General features: G+C 37.2%; 1 protein-coding gene across 1 annotated transcript in view; it reads left to right on the top strand.

Moving 5' to 3' along the window:
- The first annotated feature begins 11764 nt into the window (after positions 1–11764).
- Positions 11765–22097, top strand: part of TRPA1 (transient receptor potential cation channel subfamily A member 1) — a 46873-nt gene continuing 36540 nt past the window's right edge. The window contains exons 1-3 of the mRNA XM_032181562.1: positions 11765–11948; positions 18731–18902; positions 21635–21797. Of these exons, the coding sequence (XP_032037453.1) occupies positions 18783–18902; positions 21635–21797 (283 nt within the window). The 5' untranslated portion in view covers positions 11765–11948; positions 18731–18782. The remainder of the gene's footprint in view (positions 11949–18730; positions 18903–21634; positions 21798–22097) is intronic.

The raw sequence follows: 22097 nt of genomic DNA, 5'->3' as shown, positions 1-22097 counted from the left end.
TGAAACATAAAGATCCAAATTCACATATATAACATAATGTATTTCTATTTAAAGTAGAAGAGATGTCCTGTTTTATGCAAGTGGTTAACTGGTCTATAGCTCAGATATAACTAACTGTTTAGATAACTTAGATATCTTTGAAAAAATAAGGTCATTCTTGTAACAGGAAATTACACACCCTCATATAGGCAGTCTTTGAAATCCTTAAAGCTCGTCAGTGAAAAGACAGAATACTCTTTACTGCTTCAGAGAATTTCATCCAAGTCCAGGCTAGATAAATAGTGAATGTAAGCCACATTTTCCTGAACCTTTGTTTTCTTGGAAATATGTGAAAAGAACTCTGGTCATCTCCTCCTTCTGCTGGACAGATGTGTTTACAAACTACTCACAAAAGGAATTAGGTTGGCTGCATGTTTAAAAGGACGGCAAAACAGTGAATGCTTGTGGAAATATCTTAGAGTTATTCTGAAGCCAGTCTGGGAGCAAGTGGAGAAAGCTGCATTTCATAGGTTCTTTATCTTTTGACCAGCTGAATATTGAAACCGACTCTGAATTATTTGTGAATTTATTTTCTGTGTGTATTATCTAAGAATATTTTAACTGGTATTCTGTTACTATCTAGACAGTGCGTATGCAGACAAATCAAAGAGAAAGCTAGAAAAGGGAATTGAATAAAGGTCTTTTGAATTTGTTAATGCTCCTAAAGGTTTTGTTAGTATTTTATATTTTTTCTCATTGCAAATAATAAGGAAATTTACATTTGGAAAAGAAAAGGAAAAAAAAAAAAAAAAAAAAGAAGAAGAAGAAAAGAAAAGAAAAGAAAAGAAAAGAAAAGAAAAGAAAAGAAAAGAAAAGAAAAGAAAAGAAAAGAAAAGAAAAGAAAAGAAAAGAAAAGAAAAAAAAAAAGAAAAAAAATGAAAAAAAGAAAAAGACTAAAAGAGAAAAAAAGGAAACAGAAGCAAATAGCATAAAAGTTCTTTCAGATAAATGAACAAGATAGAACTAGGTGCAGGATGTGATGCAAAAGAGACACCTACAAAATATGACATTGGTTCATGGACCAGACTGAGTATACTGGTAGGATAATTAAAGTTACAAAGCTAGTATGAATGAAAGAAGCAGTAGGCAGATATTTTGTCCAACATGCTCCAAACTAACACTGCTGAGTTTTTATGAGAACTGAGAGGAAATCAATCTCATAAAAATCCCAATACATTAAAAGACAAAGTCTCTTCAGGCTTCTACTGTATTAAAAACTTAATCTTCTTTGTTATAATGGTCATTGTCATAAAATACTGTTCAGTAATGGACTGTAATAGAAAATTAAATACGGGATCTGCCTATCATATCCTTACTTACTTAAGAAACTTTCAAAGTCATAAGAGGGTTATTGCTGTCAACTTTCATTAAGGCAAGACAGAACATAAATACTTTATATTTGTGATGCTGAAAATCAGCCTTCACCATGATTCTAATCATTTGTAGAATAAGTACACTTTGCCACTTAGTAAAGCACAGATCATATCTACTAAGTTTATATTTTTTCTCTTCTGTATTCAGACATTCAAACACCACTTATGTCTTACATTTTAGAGAAAAAAAGCCCATTCAACTCATAACTGTCCCCTAAACTTGTATATCTCACCATAAGGATGTTGTTTGTGGTAAGAATTACATATCTAAATGGCCAGTAATGTTCCTTTTTGTTGAATAGCAGGCTAGACATTTTCAATATATTTCATTTTAAAATTGAAGAAAAGTTCTGTAGTACAGCAAGTATTCTTCTTTATAAGGAATTTACTGGCAATAAAAAATTTAAGAAGACATTTCAAACTTGCACACTAAAAGCAACCAATCCCAGCATTGCCTTAGAGAACTGAGGTTTTGTTTAATAGCATAGGTTGACAGTTTCAGCCACAATTAGAAGTGTCTTCCTGACTTTCATGACAATTGTAAACTACTTTAGGAAATTATTCCTTTTTGAGTGGGCAAGGAAAAGTATTTAGAATGAAACTTACTTCAGAATCCACAAAATATTGTCTGTTGGCAAAATAGGTCAATAAACCAAAGGGTCTAGGCACTTAAGTGCATCCCGTCCCCAAGAGAAAAGTCCTCAAAATGGCTGTGCCACAGGTAGATTGCCTGAAAGTCTGTAGGGACTGACAAAGTCCCTTTTATACTCCTGAAGACAGCTAGACGTCAGTTTATACACATGCCTGAAACAGCTCTTCTGTTGTCTTGCTTGGAGATGCTCAGCCTCGTGTCTCTCATGCAGTCTTCCTTAGAATGTGTGGCTTAACCATTTGTCTGCCTATCGGCTGTGGGTGACCCATTGCAGGAGGTGAGCTTGGGGCATTCTCAATGCTTGCTACCTTGGGTTTATTGCCAAATGCTGTTGTCAAATCCTATTTCATTTGAAGCAGTATACATGTACATGTGTCTCTATCTTGTACTGGATCTATTATACAGCTTCTTAAATAGTAACATTTTTATCTCACTAATCCGGGAAGAGAGAGACTTGCATTTAATTCTCTCATAGGCTCACCTTAAAAGATGTCCAAATCCGTATTTCACACTTACGTGTGTTAGAACTCTAAACAAGGAGACATTTAGGATGCAAGTATTCCCTAGGCTACTTATTGAAGACCTGCCAGATGAGAATGCATGTTCTGCCTAGACGGAGTGTCAATGTTAGCTTTAGCAAAGTCCTCCGGGCAAAAACTCTGATTCTTAACAGGGCTGTTTGTACCTTTTACATTCAGAAACAGTCAGATAAAACAAGTGAAGAATACTTCTCTCTACTTCAGTTGCCCCCAAGCCTCAATTATTGTTACAAGGGAAGAGATCAGTAATTGTGACCATTACTTTGTGAAAAGAGTGAGCCTGGCCATATTTACAGACATGATTTACACGGTTGCAGCATCCAAAAAAACATCTTTTCATTGTATTATTACCACTGCTAGTGTATTCTCTGCCTCAGTTCCACTGAAATGTGTATGAAACTGTTGGTGTGCTGCAAACAGAGTATGTCAAAACAACATGTAGTAAAAGGAGTACAGGAACATTTAGTGCATTTCTTATTCCACCATAACCAATTAGTGCATCACACCCTGCACTAACATAAATGTTATAGCCTTTCTGTAAAGTAAAGGGCCAACTGCTGTCCCTACTGCTTTTGCATTTCTCAGTTAAATTTTTCTCTGTGAATTTTGAATACATGAATTCTTATGACCACAGAACAAGCAGTTGGAGGATTTTTGGAGGATAGTTGTTGGAAAGCCAATGGGTATAAGTCATCTACAGGTTGCTAAAGTGCCTGTAACTCCAATAATGTAGCGTCTTTCCCACAGTGGAAGTGTAGGTCAGGGTATGATGGTTTAGTGCCCCTCATGTCTATGTGATTCACAACAAGTTTGGTGATCTGTATGATGTTTTTTTTTGTGCTACTAACAGTATTGCAGAGAGAGCAAAACCTAGGGAACTATCTGGCTTGTGTTAGACACTGTAAGAGTATCAGAGACTGTTAGTTATTTACATTACACCTTGAAATACAAGAGATGTCATGTCAGCATCTCTGGAGGTTCTAGCCAAAAAGAATGAACTATATGTGACCATAACAGAACCAACTGTCCAGGAAACCCTAACAGCACTGGAAAGAGTCTGTACTGGTGCAGACCATTTTGTTTTCACAATATTATAAATGTGTTTTTATATTGCTAGTACCATATGTTGATCACTTATATATTGATAGCCCAATATTTACATTAATTTAACTCTGGGCTTAGTTTTATACTTTCCTGAAGATGAGTTTTAATATATAATACCACAAGATTACTGGACAGATCTGCTACTTTTTTTGTTTTGTTTTGTTTTATGTTAGGAAAAAAACAAACAAACAAAAAAAAAAACCAGCACGTATAGAACCTATGCGATATTTCTCATATGACCTTGTGAGAAATGCATGTATTTTCTATGCAAGCAAATCATAAGAGACATGGTAGTTGTATGACGGTGGGCAAATAGACAATGATCATGGGGAGTTCCATGATTTCATAGTAATTCATGACCATTACCCAAACATGCCAGCAGCTTATACAAATACTTGTTTATCTTAGTTGCAGACGCTGTGGTATTATTCCATTCAAAATCTGCATGAGTTCTGTCTCAGTAATGCCAAGCTTAGCAGCCCTGGAACAGTACATTCTCTTCTAAATCACAGAACGTACACAAATGATGACAAGCCATGGTGTTCTACACTGTATTCAAATTTACAATAAAACAAGATTTAATGGCCAGAGCTACTTTCAAGCTACTGCAAACAGTATAATGAATGTTACATTTGCCCACATAAATACCTCAGAATCAGCATTTAAATTGATAAAATTGCTTAGAATACCTAGTGGGAAAACATTTTAACACAAAACTAAATTCTCGGCTACTTTGAAATGCAGAATGGAAAACCTGGAAGAGAAAGCAGTAGGAATGTTTTTGAACCTACTAATATTGAATGCTCAATTTTTATTTTATTCTTTTTCCAGACAATACAAAAAAAGTCATTAAAAAGTTAATAGCTCAAGACCTGTGGTTTATTCTTTATTATGTTGACTGAATAATGTGTGAAACAAACAGCCGGATATACCAAATATTAAGAACCTAAGTCCAGTGAAATCACTTTGCAGCCATCATGAAGTTAGATGCTAGGTGTCATCAAGGATTTGGGCTTCAGTGATGAAGAAATCTTTGCCTTTTGTGAGTCATGAGATTAAAACTCTTTGTATAGATCAGAAACTAACTTTTTGCCACAAAAGGGTATGATGAGGCATGATTTAGTTGTGTAACACTCAGAGTGCTCTCTAGTACTTGTCTACATTCCATAATACAGGATAAACTTCACATAACTACATGGTGCAGGAAACTTCAAGAGGAAGTTGCTGACTGCATCATCCCTTTTGAGTATCAAAATCCAATGGCAAAAGAGCAGGAGAACCCTGCCCATTCAGAAAAAAATGCTTGTATAAATAGATGTCAAATGAAGGAGAACTTGCATTTAAGCCTCAAGCAGAATAAAGGAAGAAAACACATGCAGAAGTGATCATTGGTCTGTTCATCCAAGACCTTGAGATGCTTAAGCAGTGAAAAGAAGTAAAGGATTTTTCCCTTGGTATATCCTCCACATCAGCTTCTTAGTCTGGCCCACTGCTGCTTACACAGAATAATAGGCAAGAAATTAATTACTTTTGGAAATACCTTATTTGATCACTTCCTTTCTGTGTATACTCAGAATACACAATCTATCTGTGAAGAAAAAGAAGCATTCTATGCTATTTCTACAGTTTACTACAAATCTAAACTGTTTATATCAGCACCGGCTGTGAAGCACTTACATACTGAGGGGAAAAAAAGTGGAAAAGGTAGGAGCTGATAAATGGATTTGATCTTATGTTTCATCATGCAGTGTGTTGACATCCATCACAATTTCAATGACACTTTGACTTGTGAAATATTTGAACTGAATGGCAGTGGTCTAAGTGTAATTTAAGTACATAATTCTTCATCTTCTCAGCTCCCCATGTTTCTGAGGGCTTCCATTTCCGCATTTGTGGCCATCTGGATGCCACAAGTTGTTTTTATTAGTCTCAATTATGTTTAAATCTGCAACTTTAAAGAAATCCATGAAGTGAAAGATGGCAAGGGAGGGTGCATCACGAGCTATTTAGTAATTATTCAGGCTGTTCATTGCTTTGTGGCTGTGTGAATATTTCTTAGTTCCTCATCTGACCTATCGGGCAGGACACACACCAACTTCCTCTAGAAAGCAGAAAAGAGATAATGAAAGAATAACTGATGAGGAGGGACCTAGCAATGTTTGATGCTGCTAAGGAAATAAGGATGCACAGAGATTTCAAATAGATAAAAAGTACATCATGCAAAGAGAGACAGAGAGCCCCTCCATGATGGTTTCTAAGAAGTTACATTTGCCTTAGTAGACATTGTGGTGTGACATGCTTTAAATATCATTTATATGTAGAATTGTTCCTTACCTTTCCGCTTGTTTTCTCCCTCCTTAGTTAATATACAGGTAACTGGAAGCAAATTGTTTGATTGCTTTTGTACAGGATCAATAGGCTGGATCCTTTTTTTGTTGTTCCTACAAGGCCAGTTGTTTGTTTCCTGAAATTTTGGGGATTTTTATCATAAATTGACTCAACTGACTTTAAAGCAGTAACTTCAAAATAAAGAAACTTTTAATTGTCAGGTAAATCCATTTTCCTGTGTGATGTGTAACACAAAAAAATATGTGTCTTATGTTTTGTATGGTTTAAGCTTCTTTCATATTTCAGGTAGGAATCAGTTTATTCCTGTGTCTTGGAAAGACTAAGAAGAGGGGAATCAATTTATGCTGTTTCAAGCTATCATGACTAAATTGCTCCTTGTATTCCTGATGGCTCTATGCTATACTTTTATCACTACAGAAAGTCAGATCCAAAAGGTCACAGAGGGTAGGCTGTGTAGAAGTTATAAAATGGTTCATAAATGGATAAAAACCACAACAGATATAAAATTAAAAAATATATGCAGATGTTAACTAGAAGTCCATTAAAATAAGCAAGAAAAAAAAAAAAAAGTCGTATAAAAGGGCACAAAGACATCTGGAGAAGAGTGAAAATAAGTGGTTATGACAATATTACATGCAACCAATCTGATCCTGTTTCAGTTAATTGATGACTGTTTTCATCATCTGTGGATCCTCTTATCATAACTATATTGTGCCTTGCACTTGAGTGTCTAGATCCTCAATCTCATGAGCAGCATGGCTTAATTACAGAGCTGGTAACATTTTATTTTCTATACAAAAAAAAACACGTGTGATGTCTATAATGTTGCCTTCAGGGGGCAGTGGCGACCTGGTTCAGGAACGGCACGGCGACCAACCCCAGGCCGCTCGGTCCATCGGCTCACAGACACCAATGTGGTGGATGGCAAATGGCGTTTATTGTCGAGTCAGACCCGAGGCCCATAACGTCACTTCTGCTTGCTTACATCACAGACCACACACTACTGTCCATCAAGGGAGGGGCTCCACCTTTCCGTACAGCGCGACATCTTCCGGCCGCCAGACCCTAACTACCCACACTCTAAGTGTCCTTTCTGGCCTGTAACTCAGTTACACCTGTAACTTAACTTAACTCTGTAACTCAGTTACACCAAGGTTTCCAAACTATTTTGCTGGCATCGCTGCCTGCAGTGTTAGCAACAAGCATCACCAGTGATGGCAGCAGCAGCAGCTGTGGGGTCCATGACAAACTACTTGCCATTTTGAAGTGGCTGGAGTGCTGTTAATTGTACATAATTTGTATTACATTAGCTGACAACAATACATCTCTAGAGTTATGACAAACACAGATTGTTGTGTGCTTGAGTTCGAAAAGGTGAACACAGTGCATCTGAACAAGTCTCTCAGGTGATGCCATGGATTTTAAAGGATCCAAAAAAAGTTTATCCTGCAGGCAATGGTAGTTGACTCCCTGGCCATCATGGCACAGCTACGAGAGTGGGGAAGGACATATTTACAGACTCTTCTGAAATAGAGCTATTGCTGGCAAAAACAGCTCTCCATCTGTTTGATAGACTTATGTAGATGAGGGGGACAATATTGCTGATCCTAAGAGCAACTGACCAAAATCACTGTGGAACTAAGAGTCACCATGGATTTAAAGTGGAAGGACTGAGCCCATTTGATGGGGCAAGTGGCATTGTGACCCAGGTTATTGAATTTACTTGGTAGGTAGGCTGCTTGGACCTGCTTTTAGAAATCCTATAAGGAGACTTTCATGCTATATTACTTTTCCAAAGTCATTATTTTACAACAGCCAAGGTTTTACCCTTGAAGCTGAACAGCATTATTGATGATATTTTCTTCTATGCTTTTCCTGCCTGTTGCTTTCTAATTATCTTGTTCTATTTCCTCTTTTTTTCTTCAGTTTGTCAAACCTAGGGACATCATCAACAATGACTATGCTGCTTTCACTAACTAATAAAACATTCCACTGAACTCAGGATCACTAGCTTTATTGCCTCTGAGTTGATAATTGGTTTGGATCAGCTCACTGTAAGTGGCATAAGTAGACTGATGACTTTGTGCAACTTAATGTCAGATTTTCTCTTCTGGGATTACAGCAGTGCAGAAACAAACTGCGTATATACTGAAAGCTTCATCAGCTGTGTTCTGCTTCTTGTGTTATTTCCATATATATATATATATATATATTTAATTTAGACCAATTAAGTTAGTAAACAAAATCCCAGTTTACTGTGTTTGCAAGAACGCTATTAATATCCAAGTTAGTATTTACAGTTCTAAAAAAAAATCCACATCGTAAAGTTTCTACTAACGTTATAAATGCAAAAAAGGGACCCAGGGTAAATATTTAAAACACAGCTTTAAATAGCTTATGGCTAGAGGATATGGAGATGGCAGATGCAAACTGTCTTTTCAACACATTTAGCTAGCTTATGAAACAGGCAAGGCATTTGACATACCTCTGATTCATAAAACTTAGAGCCCATTTTTCTGTGATATTATGCCTCAGTTACTATGAGCTAATTAAAAGGTCTGAAGCATTTTTAGATTTCCAGCTTGTATATGCAGGTACATATATGTATATATATGTATATGTATATGACTCCCTCAGACAATGTACAAATCTTTCTTACAAATTCCTGTTTTGCAGCAGCTATCAGTTGTATTTTCAATTTTCACTGCAAGACAGTTATATTTTCAAATGGACTGGCTGCTTATCTTCATGTAATTTTAACAACACTTTTAGGAAAAAAAAATATATTTTTTTGAATGGCTTATAACTCTCAATAAACAGAATGAGTCATATTAACAGATGTGGTCTTGGCTGTCACCACAGGTAAGCACGCTGCTATCTCATGACTTCCTGTGCAACGTAATTGATTGGTGTATGAGTGTCACCATATCTGTTGCTCTGTTTAAGCACTGTAATCACTATGGCCACTCCAAACAGGCACTTGGAAATCTAACACAGTTGGCAAAGCTGACAACTATTGTAAAAGAACAGATCATTTCAGATGGTGTAAGAGAGTTAGAAATCCAACTTTAATAGAATACCTACCACTAATAGGATTCTTTGAAACTTGCTAACATGAAATTATGTACAAACAGATGCAAAAATATCATAGAAGGTCACAGTTGGACTGTTTATGAAAAAATGGTATGTACATATTAATCAATCAAATTATTTATTGTCAGAGAGAAAGGGGTAGTATAGAAGCAGCAATGGCTGAGAGAAGAGCTTTATTTTCTTTCATTATGAAGGTGATTCATAATGATTTATAATGAAATAGTTTTGCTAGTGTTAAAATTCTTTAAATGACCATCCTCATGCCTTAAATACACTGGATAATACTTCACAATGCCATCCCATTGAAGTCAGCAGTATCGTAATTTTCACTCAGTAAAAGAAAGGATCTATCCAAGAAACAAGATTGTAATGCACTTTTTGAGGTATGACATTAATTTTATACTTTAATTAAATGAAATGATAATGAAATAGGATACAAAAAATCTTCCTTTTCGTAAAAGTGAAACAGTCATTGAGAAGATAGCATAGTGCAGACACTTGAACTTAATACAGGCTGCATCCTTAGATATATATTCTGCATTATGTTTCTTGCTTTGAAATATAGTGCAGTATCTCTGTTCCAGAAAACAACAATAGAGCCTTTAGGCAGAGAAAATGTTGAAGAAAAATCAATAAATTATCCAGGGTATATTCAACTAGATGTATTTGGACAATTTTTCTCATGAAACCCTTCCTTTTGAACTTGTCCAATGTTTTCACCTTTTACAGTGCTGAGTACCTCGTGCACTTTGGCTTTATGCATATACTATGAATTTGTTTCCCCATCTTCAGTTTATAAAGATTGTTATTATAGCTCAACTTTCTGTCAGGAAAGAAAATACTTTGATAGTATCTTCCTAGTTTCTTGATTCCTCTCTGTTTTCCCTTTCCCACTACACCACCATATGACAATACCCTCTAAAGGCCCCTTTGCCTAACAAAGATTTGCCACTTTTCTATTTATTTATATACTTTTTAACCTTAGCTCTGGTCTCATTAATTGTGATATCTAAAATCTTTACTTTGACATTACCAGTACTAGCCCTTCACATTTTCTCAACTCTATGGAAGGTATTTTCACTAAAATAATAAGACATATTTACATTTATCTTTAAATAATAATAATAATTTCCTCTAATTTCTCTGCCGTTTTTTATTCCATAGACTATGAAGTTTTCCTAATACGTTCCTGTTGTTCTTAGGAACTGCATTCTTAAAAATGGATAAATGATTCAGGTTTAGATCCCCAAGGTACTTAAGCACCTAATTCCCACCCATTCCTAGGGCCTTTTTTTAAGTTAGCACTTAATGAGTTTTAAATGTTAAAAGGTGCTTTAAATACTTATGTGGCCAGGTCTATAAAATAAACCTTGAAATTTATTTCCACAGTGTAAGCAGCCTTGGCACTCCTCTGGCTGACATAAATGCATCCTGGAGTTCTTCCTTCATCATGTTACAAAGTCTTTTGATTGCTTTTGCCTTACAGGGACTATCTGTAACTTAGGAACTTAAATATCCCTACATATCCCATAGAATTACCTGGTGATGATAGACGATTTATGTAAGGAGAAGTTTCTAAGTTGCTTGATTTTTGTAGGTTAGAAAGCTGTTCTTCATGCATTCTTGAGTCACTAAGCTTTTCCGGTCATGAACAGAGCTAGCGTGGATGAGTTACAATGCTTGGTGCTTCTCAGCAGGCTAGGGAAGGATGAGCTGCAGAATCAGGTCTACCCTTGTCAAATGTTGATTTAGGAGACTTCATGTAAATTTAAGTACTTTATACTAAATATTTTGGTGTTGTCAAGCTTCAATGCGACCAAAATAATAGAAAAGCTTGAAAATGTGCTTCTCTGAACCACAGAACAAATCCCTGGTTTGAAAATCAGTAAGACTCTTAGATTCTGAAGCATGAAGATGATGAAATCACACAGACCTTAAATCTGTGATATTGATCAGAGTATATGAGCTGCTTTCCCGATTGCACAATTATGTATTTTAGTATATGTGGTTAGATAATTTGACTGATACATGCTAGCACACGGAAACATTGTTCCTTATCAGAAGGCTAGCCACAGTAACTGTTCCAGCATCAAACTATATAGTCTGACTTTCAGTCTAATGCAGATGGGGCCAAGGAGTCATCTGAGAATTACTTCAAATGAACGAAGCAATTTTGTGGCATTTTCAAAATAAAGTGCAGAAAACAAAGTATGATGTATATTTCAAAAAGTAGGAACATGTAACTCTTATGTTGCCCCACATTGCATTAGGTATTGATCACAGTCCACTACTTTTTGTATGCGAACTCTAATTTTTGAAACATTTATTACCAAAGTGAATCTTCATAAGTAGCCAGTATTCCTCTTCAGTGATATTTAGATTTTCCATTAAAAGCAATTAGTTCACTGCAAATAGGTAAACAAGTACCCTCCAGTGACTACCTAACAAAACAAAAACTACTCAAAGATATTGCATTAGAAAAAAAACTTCTGGTACAAAAGGTACATTTTCAGCCAGAAATGAAAATGGATGGGGTTTGATCAGAAGTATTTAAAAGAGAATGCTTCAAGGATCACTTGATGAATATTGATGCTCCTCCCATGCTGAGCAATGCATCCCACCTCTTTTAAATAAGTGTCTGGCTACACAGAGCAAGCCACCGGATGACATACCTGGTGGCTTCACACGTCACAAGAACTTACTGATATAAGAATCAGATAAGGATTCAAATAGTCATATCTTTATTTTCATTATATATGTGTTGCTTCCGAGAGAAATCACCTGCAAACATCTTGAATGGTAAGCGGAATATAGTTTTCCTGTAGCTCAAATTCTGTCGCTCAAATTTTTGTTGGGCCTATTTTTGTTACGCATTTAGGGAGCAGTCTGTGTTAAAAATACAGTATAGAATATTTGGAATTCATATTTAAATGTAATTTTCTCATACTTTCAGCTAATTGAAGAAATGTATGATACATAGCGTAGTGAATTTTAATAAAAACTACTTTTTCCAAGCAGGAAAATGAAAGTAATGTACAAATAATGTGCCATCCTTTCATGTTCAGTATGAATTTACATTTCTTTTAATTGGCAATACTTTTTCACAATCTAGCTTTTATTTTGGCCACCAGATATTGTTTCTTTTCCCCAGGAGATCCGTATGAAAAAAAAATAATAATAAAAAATAATATATATATATATATATATATAAATATTGAACCTACCTTACAAGTAAATATTAACTCTTTGTTAGTAACTGAAATATTTAATTATATTTGCTAAGACTAAAATAGACTATTATTACTGACGGTCTCATCATCATTTCATATCTATTATATATGACATAGAAAATATATTTCAAACAAGTACCATATCTATTCCACCTAAGAAACATACAGAATTTATTCTTGGAGAAACACAACATCTCAATGACTTTGATATTACTACCATCCTCAAGGATGTGAATGTCCAGAACTTGAGGAAATCAAATCAAGAATCAGCAAGTTACAAGGACTGTCTAACATGCAGGATATTGTATTTAAAGACATTTCATAAAGACAATTTGGCCTTTTTCTTTTTCCTGAATTATATTTGTTTAAACTAATTTTAAAAGAAATTCTATTTCTATATTTTATGAATTCAGATATGTAAGCATCATTTTCACTCAATTATATATGCAAACCCATTTTTAACATGAAAATAATACATATAGTTTATTTGCACTGTATTTGTATATATATATAATATATATAGTTTATTTGCACTGTATTTGCACGTAAATTTTAATAATTCTAGTTTTGAACAAGTTTTTTTTTTGTTTGTTTTTTTCCTATCTTTACAGAAATATAATTTAATATACCCAAAGTTCTGCTTCACGATTCCAGTGTAATTTCATGGGTAATTCATTGAGAAGAAAAATAAATAAATAAATAAAATCATATAGACATTTAGAAAAATAACACTGATGTTTGAAAGAAGTGAAAACCTGAGATGTAGTCAAACATGGATCATAAGAACTGCATTCTATTTTGAAAAACTGACATTCTGTTGTGGTTATATCATTCTGTGAGGATCCACAGAGAGCATATTACAAAGACCTCAAGTGTTTTCTCCTTTGGCAATATAGTTCTATTTTTTTAGTCACAGTTACTCATATAAAATGTTCAGGTTAACCACTGGAAAGGTAGGAACTATGTCTACTTTAGATATTAGAAATTCTGGGAGTGAAAGGCATGCTCTCTGTCCAGAAACTGTTTGCATATGAGAAGGTTAGAGAGTTAAGTGAATCTTCTTCGTCTGAAAAATGGAAGTATAACCAGCAGAGGCTAAGGGTAAGACAGGCTTTGGATGGGTAACAGAAAGAATGGGATGTACAGAAAGAAAATAATGTCAGGAAAATAGAAGAAAGAGGATTAAGCAACCATGAAATATGAACAGAGAAACCAATGTAGAAGAATTTGCAAGAGAGAGATGGCAGGATGATATTGTAGACAGGGTAGATTTACCATTGTAAAAAATAACTTTGAAATGCTGACATTAATACTGTTGGAAATAATGTGCACTGTTATTTTACATTCAGCATTTAGGATGAAGAACCACGTGCATGTTAGGACAGCAATGGTGGTATAAAATATGCAGTTAATGAGGAAAGAACAAACAGCACTAAGAAAAAATGTTTTCTGATTGTAACAATGGTCAATGGTCAGCAAGAAAGTCCTTAAATTAGACTGTAGGTATATTTAGGCTTCTTAAATATAAGAGTGTCTTGCCTAAAACAAACCTAACCCGTACAAAAACAAAATCCTAACCCGTACATGTATGAATATCCTGAGGCATGTGTCTTTCATGTCTGTTTCTCCAGTTGTTTACAGCTGGTACACCTAGAGGTATATCTCTGCAATATCCAGAACTGAAACGAATTTGCACATAGTAGCCAAGCTTAAGACTGATTGGACATTATGGACCAGAAAATTTCTGAAGCCTGATAGGTCAACTTTTCCTAAATTTGGCTGTTAGGGGATGTCCAGGGTTGAGGTCCCCACTTCAAAGGTGGTTGCTGGGTTTGGTCAATGATAGCTGAATGAAAAACTGCAAAAACAGTCCTGGAGGCAGAAACACGAAGGTAAGTTTTCCAGTGAGCTAGTGAGCCAGACATCAGCACTTTGACCCTGACATGGTCCTGGGCAACCTGCTCTGGGTGGCCCTGCTTGGGTTGGACCAGGTGACCTCCAGAGGTCTCTTCCAGCCTCAATCATTCTGTGTTTCTGTTTCGGTCTCTGGTTCTACATTAGCACAGCTTCATCAGGAGGAGTAGAGAGCATCACCGCCAGAAAGCAAGCTACCATATTATGGCCATGATTGTTTTCTTAAAAAGTAGGAAAAGTCTGAGGGAGTCTTATGTTGCAGTTTTCAACTGTACATGGTATGCAAAAAGCCCTATGCTTGCAAAAGGTAGCTTGCAAGGAACGTCTTAGTTCCCTCATTCACAGGAGGATTACTATTTGAAACAGGTACCTGGGTCACATTCACCTGCACACGCTTCACTCTGAAACATCCAGATCTCACAGGAGCAGGGTGTTTGGGATTGTATTCACTTTTGCAGTAGGCTACCACCCTTTTGTAGATCCAGCTTATACATGTATGTTATTTGTCTGAAGAATTAAGAGCAAGACTCAATATGTCTAGTATAGTATTTTGTATCTGGTTATCACCAGGAAAAAAAAAAAAAAGAGAAAAGAAAAAAAAAAAAAAAGAAAAACAAACAAACAAACAAACAACAACACAATGAAGCATAGTGGAATAATTATTGTTTTCTATATTCTTTTTTTTTTTTTTTTTTGAATGAGGTATGTAATAAATCTGTCAGTAACTTAAAATCTGAACATGCTGAGGATTACAGCATGTTCCTTACCTCAGCAAAATGTCAAGAAGAAAAAATACAATGAAAAATCTATTAGACGTATCTGTAAAATGTGAGTCAAATGAGTGAAATTCAACTTTTTCTCAATTGTAAGTACAACAATGTTTCTAAAAACTTGTAAGAGACAGTGTGTCCAAGCTTGATTAGGCAGTAGGTCAGACTAATTTCTAGATGACCATAACCAATATCTGAAGTAACATCAAAAATTCATTTGGCTTACTGAATTATGACAACACAAAATCCTCAATATAATTTTACACTTCATAATTTGTATAACACTGTTGCCAAACAAAGCACTTCCAAAGCAGAAAACATACAGTGCATTCTTTTCATTACTGTTATTTGCTTGAATTTGCAGTTCTTATGCCTACAAATTTAACAAAATTGCAGTACACTATTACTAAGGCTACAGGACTGGAATGGTGCATATTTACTGTATATACAATTTAATTATTAAACAATCATTTTTAATGAAATGTTACTCTGTGGTTACTTTTAGTGAACTTTGATTGTACTAATGGATCCACTATTCTACCATTAGCAAGATCATGTTTGAAATAAAATGGTATAAGTGTATTTTAATCCACTCTTGGGAAAAACAGTCGTAAAAAGGTTACTCTTTGACTACTTATGTGAATTAGTTCCTTATGTCAAATCATTATGTAGAAATAAAAGCTGTGGTCAGCCTACTTAAAATTCCATTTGATTCCTCCTGGGAATGGAAAATCTGTATTATTTTTCGTAGTCTGAACATTCTTCTGAACATTTACTAGAAGATTGAAAACTAACAGTAATTCTAAAAGAAGGGGGCAGCATTATCAGATTCAAGAAAATAAGTAAAACTGGTTGTTTGAGGATCATGACATCTATTTTTTTCACAGCATTATTCTGACTGCAGTTTATAGAAAAAATGTAGTTTAAGAAAAAATGCATGATATGAACTTAACAATACTTACCAATGTTTCAGCAATCTCTGTCTACTTCCAGGTAATGATTCTTGCAGAAAACAGCATTTGTTTTCTTTATACAGCACTTGTTGAGTTGAATTTCTCATAAAGAGGGCTATAGACAACAGAAAGGTAAAGGCTAGACAGGGAGTTAAAAGGGGCTTCACCATGGAAAGGTGAACTATCTCACCAATTGGGGCTGCTCTTAATGGAAGTACCATGAAATACAAAGGGCTACTCCAGTGACTTAATCTCAAGACATAAAATTAAAATTATTGAAGTCACTAATGGTCAACTTTCTTGAATATAGCTTTCTTGCTGTAGCAGAAATTACCCTCTTTTATGGTCATGGTTAAAGATTACATAAAAATGTACCTTAAATGTGCTTCTGTTGAACATATACAGTACCTATGACTTCCACAGAATGTGGGCTGAATATATGTTTTTTTCATTTTTTTTTAATGTTGCATGAAAAATCTGAAGGTCTACACCACAAGCATTTAAAACCACTGAGTTAGTTTGAGGACTATACATCTTAGGATTTTAAGACTATTGAGTTAAGGGTGTGTAACTTAAATCAACTTACTATACATGGTTCTGGAGTTAAAGGCTCTAAGATCAAAACAGTGAACATAGTGTTCATGGAGAGAAGTCTGGCATTACACGTGGCTGTGGAATTATCTGAAGGAACTGGCAAGTGCAAAGGTATAAATGATGCCAGTGATACATGCATTTGGGAAAGTCCTTCAGTAAGGTCTCTCCTTGTTGTCTCTTAATGAAACAAAAATTGTCCTAGGATGGGCAGGTAGGATTTCCTGAACCTGATTAAGGGCTACAAAACACAGAATAGAAATAAATGGTTAGTATTTTCAACTCAAGGAGGTTCCTTAGGACTGCACAAAATCAGTGTTGGGACCAGTGGTATAAAGATATTCTGGTGATCAGGAAGGCATTGTTGAATTTTTCAGAATGGCCAACAATTAAGATAACGGCGGGGTATCCCACAAGATTTGGTGATAGAGTAATGCAATGTCAAATGAAATTTAATGTTGATAAATGCTAAGTGGGCACACAGGGGAACCATAAACCCAACTACCCTCACACGATAATTAATGCTATTTATACTATCACCACTCAGAAAAGGGATTGTGGTGGAGCAGAAAAAATTCTCTAGAGACTTAGCTCAATGGCATTCAAAAAAGCAAATACCATTGTGAACATTTAGGAGAGGAATGAAGAAAAAAAATGAGCAACTAATTAATAGCATTGCATGACTACAAGATTTCTGTTCGTAGGTCTTGTCATCCCATTTCAAAAGAAGCACAGAAAAGAAGCAGAGTAGCAGGATGAGGATGCTCAGGGATATTAAATGGCTTCCCTCAGAAAGGTAACCATGCAAACCTAGTCCCATCAGCAAGAAGAGATGGAAAAAAACTTCTTGAAATATTGAGCAATAACAGGAATAAAAAATGGGAAACAACTCTGCATTTCTCCAAATAAAAACGCTAGGGAGCACTAAGTGAAATTAGTGGTAAAAAGAAACTTTTTTTTTTTTTCTCCCACAAATACACAATGAAATTATGGCACTTAGTGCCACAGGATGTTGTGGCACGAACACCATAAAAAGGGCTCCAAAAGGGCAGAAGCAAAGTAATGGAGAATTGCGAAATGATGGGTATTAAACAGGCTGGACTGGGTGCAACACCTGGGTCAGGAAGCTGTTGAGAGCTGCAAACCATGACCTCGTAGGCAGAAAGTGCTCCCACACGCTTCCTATTGTTTTTCCCGAGCATCTGCCCCGGCCGCTACTTTGAGCCAGGACTGCAAGCCTGACCTTTGGTATGGCTTTTCTTATCACATTAAGTAAACTGTTAGCTTTCCTGAATTACAAACGATTTCATTAAAGACTCAGTATGACTCAGTTAAAGTTGCTTTAGTGGTTAACCCTTTGACATACGTCGCACTGTTTCTTTCTAATTTTTTTCTACAGCTTTCCTAAACTGCTCCGGATTTTCTGGTACAACAAGGGCTAGAAGGATGAGTCCCCATTCTGCCGCTACAAGGCAGGGGCTGGCCCGGAGGAGTGTTTCTTCTCCTCACAGTTTCGCACCGGGTGCCCCATTTTTGCACTGCCTCTTCTTTCGGTGCAAGTTTCGCCTTCACAGATGCGCTGAGATCTCTAGGGCTGCTTGACCGGCAGATACTCCGGAAATCTCGCAGCACTGAGAGAATTAAACAAAAAAAAAAAAAATAATATGTGTGTGTGCTCGGCTCCCTCCCAACATTGACCCCACCGCAGGCGGCCGGTCGTGGCACCGCTCTCCGACGGCGGCGCCTGAAGGAGCCGGGCTTCTCCCCCTTCAAGAAGCCGGGTTTCTTCCCTGAGGGAATCGGGCTTCTCCCGCTGAGGGAGCCGGGCTTCTCCCTTGACAGAGCTGAGCTTCTCCCCCTGAGGGACGACCCCGAGCGCTGCCTTTTAGAGGAGGCACGATCCCCTCCCCTCCCCGGGAGCGCCAGCAGCCCTCGAAGCCGCGACACCCGAAGCCCCCTCCGGGCCCCCGGCCGCACAGGCGGCCCCGGCCGGGATCGTTTCGCCCTCCCAGGGGCAGCGGCGGAGCGCCCCCGCCCGCTTTCCCCGCCTCCTGCCGGCTCCGCGGCGGGGCGGCCGGGTCCGTGCCTCGGCGGCGGCCGCCACTCGGTCTCTCGCCCCGCAGGTAGCCGGAGCGGGCGGGGCGGGCGCTGCTCGGAGCCGGGCGGGCGGGCGCCATGAAGCGCTCTCTGTGGCGGCTCTGCCAGTCTCGGGAGAAGGCGGCCGGGTCCAGCGCCTACCAGGGCGTCGTCTGCGAGGCGGATGCCGCCTCCGTCGCCTCGCAGGATGTCTTCAAGGTGCGTGGGGAGGGCAGCGGGGTGCTGCCCGGAGGGGTAGGATGGAGGTCCCCGGGGTGGAGGGTAGCGGGGGTAAAGCCCGATGGGGATACGGCGTTGCCCATTGCAGGGACTTGGGGTGCGGCAAGTGGGCGAGGAGCATGAGGTGGACAAGATGGGAAGAAGGTGCCATGCTCCTGATACCCTTCCCTCCATGACACCTTTTCCATGGCCATGCCGAGGTGTCCCCGAAGAGCTGTGAGGGATGGGAGGTGACGTGGTGGTGGTGGAAAGGCCAAAGTATGGGCAAAGGGAGGGTGTGAGAAGCCGAAATGGGGCTGCCCCCCTGCCCCCCCCCCCCTCCCCAGCATGGCTCTGTAGAGGGAGACCCCTCTTCTAGAGGTCTACAAAGTGATGTGGGCATGAGTACACCCTCTAGCAAAAACATCCTAAACAGAAAGTTGAGTACTGGAGCTGTTACGGAGGGAAAGGGAGAATAGGACAAAAAGTGCATTCATGTTGCAAAGAGAGAAACCTCAACCAGATGCTAGAGAAGCCTTTTGTAACAGTCAGAATAATTAAGCAAAAGCAGAGGTTAATTAGATGCCAACCTGTTCTTAAAATTTTCCAACGTCTTCAAAGTTACCTAAACAAATATGCCAAAGTACGTGGATGGGTTTGATGTCATTTCCAACCTCAAGCCCCATGTGCCAGCTCTAGTCCCAAGCAACACCTCCTCTGCGTTACATGAGTTGCTGCTCAGGTAGGTGATCTGTCCTTACGGACCAAGTCAGACAAAGCAGAAAGGAGATGCTGTTGGTTAAAAACAGCAACTGTTTGATTGCTGTTTTTTGGTGTTTCTTTTCTTTTCTTTTCTTTTCTTTTCTTTTCTTTTCTTTTCTTTTCTTTTCTTTTCTTTTCTTTTCTTTTCTTTTCTTTTCTTTTCTTTTCTTTTCTTTTCTTTTCTTTTCTTTTCTTTTCTTTTCTTTTCTTTTCTTTTCTTTTCTTTTCTTTTCCTCTCCTCTCCTTTCCTCTCCTTTCCTCTCCTTTCCTCTCCTTTCCTCTTTCCTCTCCTTTCCTCTCCTTTCCTCTCCTTTCCTCTCCTTTCCTCTCCTTTCCTTTCCTTTCCTTTCCTTTCCTTTCCTTTCCTTTCCTTTCCTTTCCTTTCCTTTCCTTTCCTTTCCTTTCCTTTCCTTTCCTTTCCTTTCCTTTCCTTTCCTTTCCTTTCCTTTCCTTTCCTTTCCTTTCCTTTCCTTTCCTTTCCTTTCCTTTTTCTTGCTTTCCTGTTTTGTTACTGAAACACTGCAGTATTAGCTAAACAATCTAATTTTTGATGTAAGATTCTCATCATGGGATATTTCAGCCACATTTTATCTTACATTGACAAAAAGTCCCAAGTTAGTGATGAAATGTGATTTAAATCAGTAAAACATTTTAACATTATTTACAATTAAAAATACATTATAATGTAAGGAAGAATAGAAGATACTCGATGCATATATATAGGGCTCTTTTAATAATCTCTTATAGTCCTTCAGTATGTATAAAATGTGTAGATGTTTGCGTATGTAATTGACCTCTTATTTTTATGACTGTTGAGTCACCCTGAATACCCATTTCACAATGATATATTGCCTGTTTTCTATCAGCCCTCTCTGATCTCACTTTTGGAGCAGATGCTACCCCTGTGTTTGGCCCCAGTGTCCTAAATCTTTAAACACATTTCTAAGAGCATTCACATGAGTAATCACAGTGATGTCAATGGGACTATTAAGCTGAAAGAAGTTAAACACATGCTTAAATGTTAGAATGAGCAGCCCCATAACATATATTTGCTTAATGACAGCAAAAATTCTTGAGTCTTTACGGTTTGAGGGGTCCTGGGGAAGGAGTTTTTCTTTTCTTTTGCTTCAGAGGAAGGAACAATGATTTTTGGGATTTCCTTTTTTCTTGCTTCGCTTGCTTACTCATCTTTGAGGAAGTTTGCGTTACTTTTGGTATGCATTTTTCTCATTTTTTTTCCTTTCTTTTTTTTTTTTATTCCCTTTCAATCTTTTTTAATAACTTGAATAAATTTATTTTTTTGCCCATTCTATTGCACTCATTTTTGCTACCACCTTTCCTCATCTGCAAGTATGTTTTTTGAAATATTTTAACTTCTAGAGGAAGAATCTGCAGGCTTTCCATACTGCGTTTAGGTTGCAAAGTGCAGCACCAGAGATGTATAAAAATATCAGAGGGCTGAGCTGTCAGAGGGTTTTTATTGTATTAGAGTGTGATGATGCTCGGTTGTTTTGAGCTGAGGCCCATGGGATGCTTGTAGGATAGAGCTGTAAACTGAAGAATTTATTGGTTACTCTGACATATAATCATAAATTTATATGCTCTGATTTTACAATCACAGAAACCCAAAGGCTGGAATCAAAAGCCCATATCATAATGTCAGTCTCTGTAGAAAAGTTCAGAAAGTTCAGAACAAGATTATCAGTTTTTCATCTCTCTTGAATTTGTTTGATTTGTCCACAGCTGCAGAGAGTATATAACAGAAAGTGATGACTTTTTTTTAGTTCGAGGTTTCCTGGGTTGGAGGGTCTTGATCTCACTGCAGAAGATGAAATAATATATTCTAGATCATTTTAAATTCTGTTAATTTTTATTCTGTTCAGTAAAATCAGTTTCACTCTTGACTTGATCTGATCAGGATTTGTGTACTGCTTTATGAAAGTAAATGAGAAAATATATGTTCAAAATAGGTGATTTCAGATGGAAGTGCCTGTAGGCTGCGGAGCTTCATTAAGAAGAATCGTTCTGGACTTACCAAAGTGGATGAATTAAATGCCACCCCACTGCATCATGCTGCAGAAGGAGGTCAAATAGAATTAATGCAGTTGATTATAGATGATTCGTCCTGTGAAGGTAACACACATTTTATGAATTATTTTATCTAACAGGATTAAAAAAAAAAAAAAGGTCAGTAATGAAAGTGTTTGTTACCCAACATAAGCAGAATCTGTATGTTATCTATGTTTCTACATTCAAAAATAGATGAAACTGTCACATTTTGAAGTGTCTTGGGTATGATTTGGGACACCCTTATTGTCTTAGTATTATTTGCTCTCTAATGTAGTGATTTGACACATCTTACATCATTTGGAACTCAGTTTTACAGTCTTCAGATGTAAAACTTCAGTCTTCTTTCTTTCAAAAGAAAACTTC

Source organism: Aythya fuligula, chromosome 2 (genome assembly GCF_009819795.1).
Source record: "Aythya fuligula isolate bAytFul2 chromosome 2, bAytFul2.pri, whole genome shotgun sequence".
In the NCBI taxonomy this organism is placed as follows: Eukaryota; Metazoa; Chordata; class Aves; order Anseriformes; family Anatidae; genus Aythya; species Aythya fuligula.
Note: the sequence above shows the minus strand (reverse complement) of the source record. Positions and strands in the feature narration are given on the sequence as shown.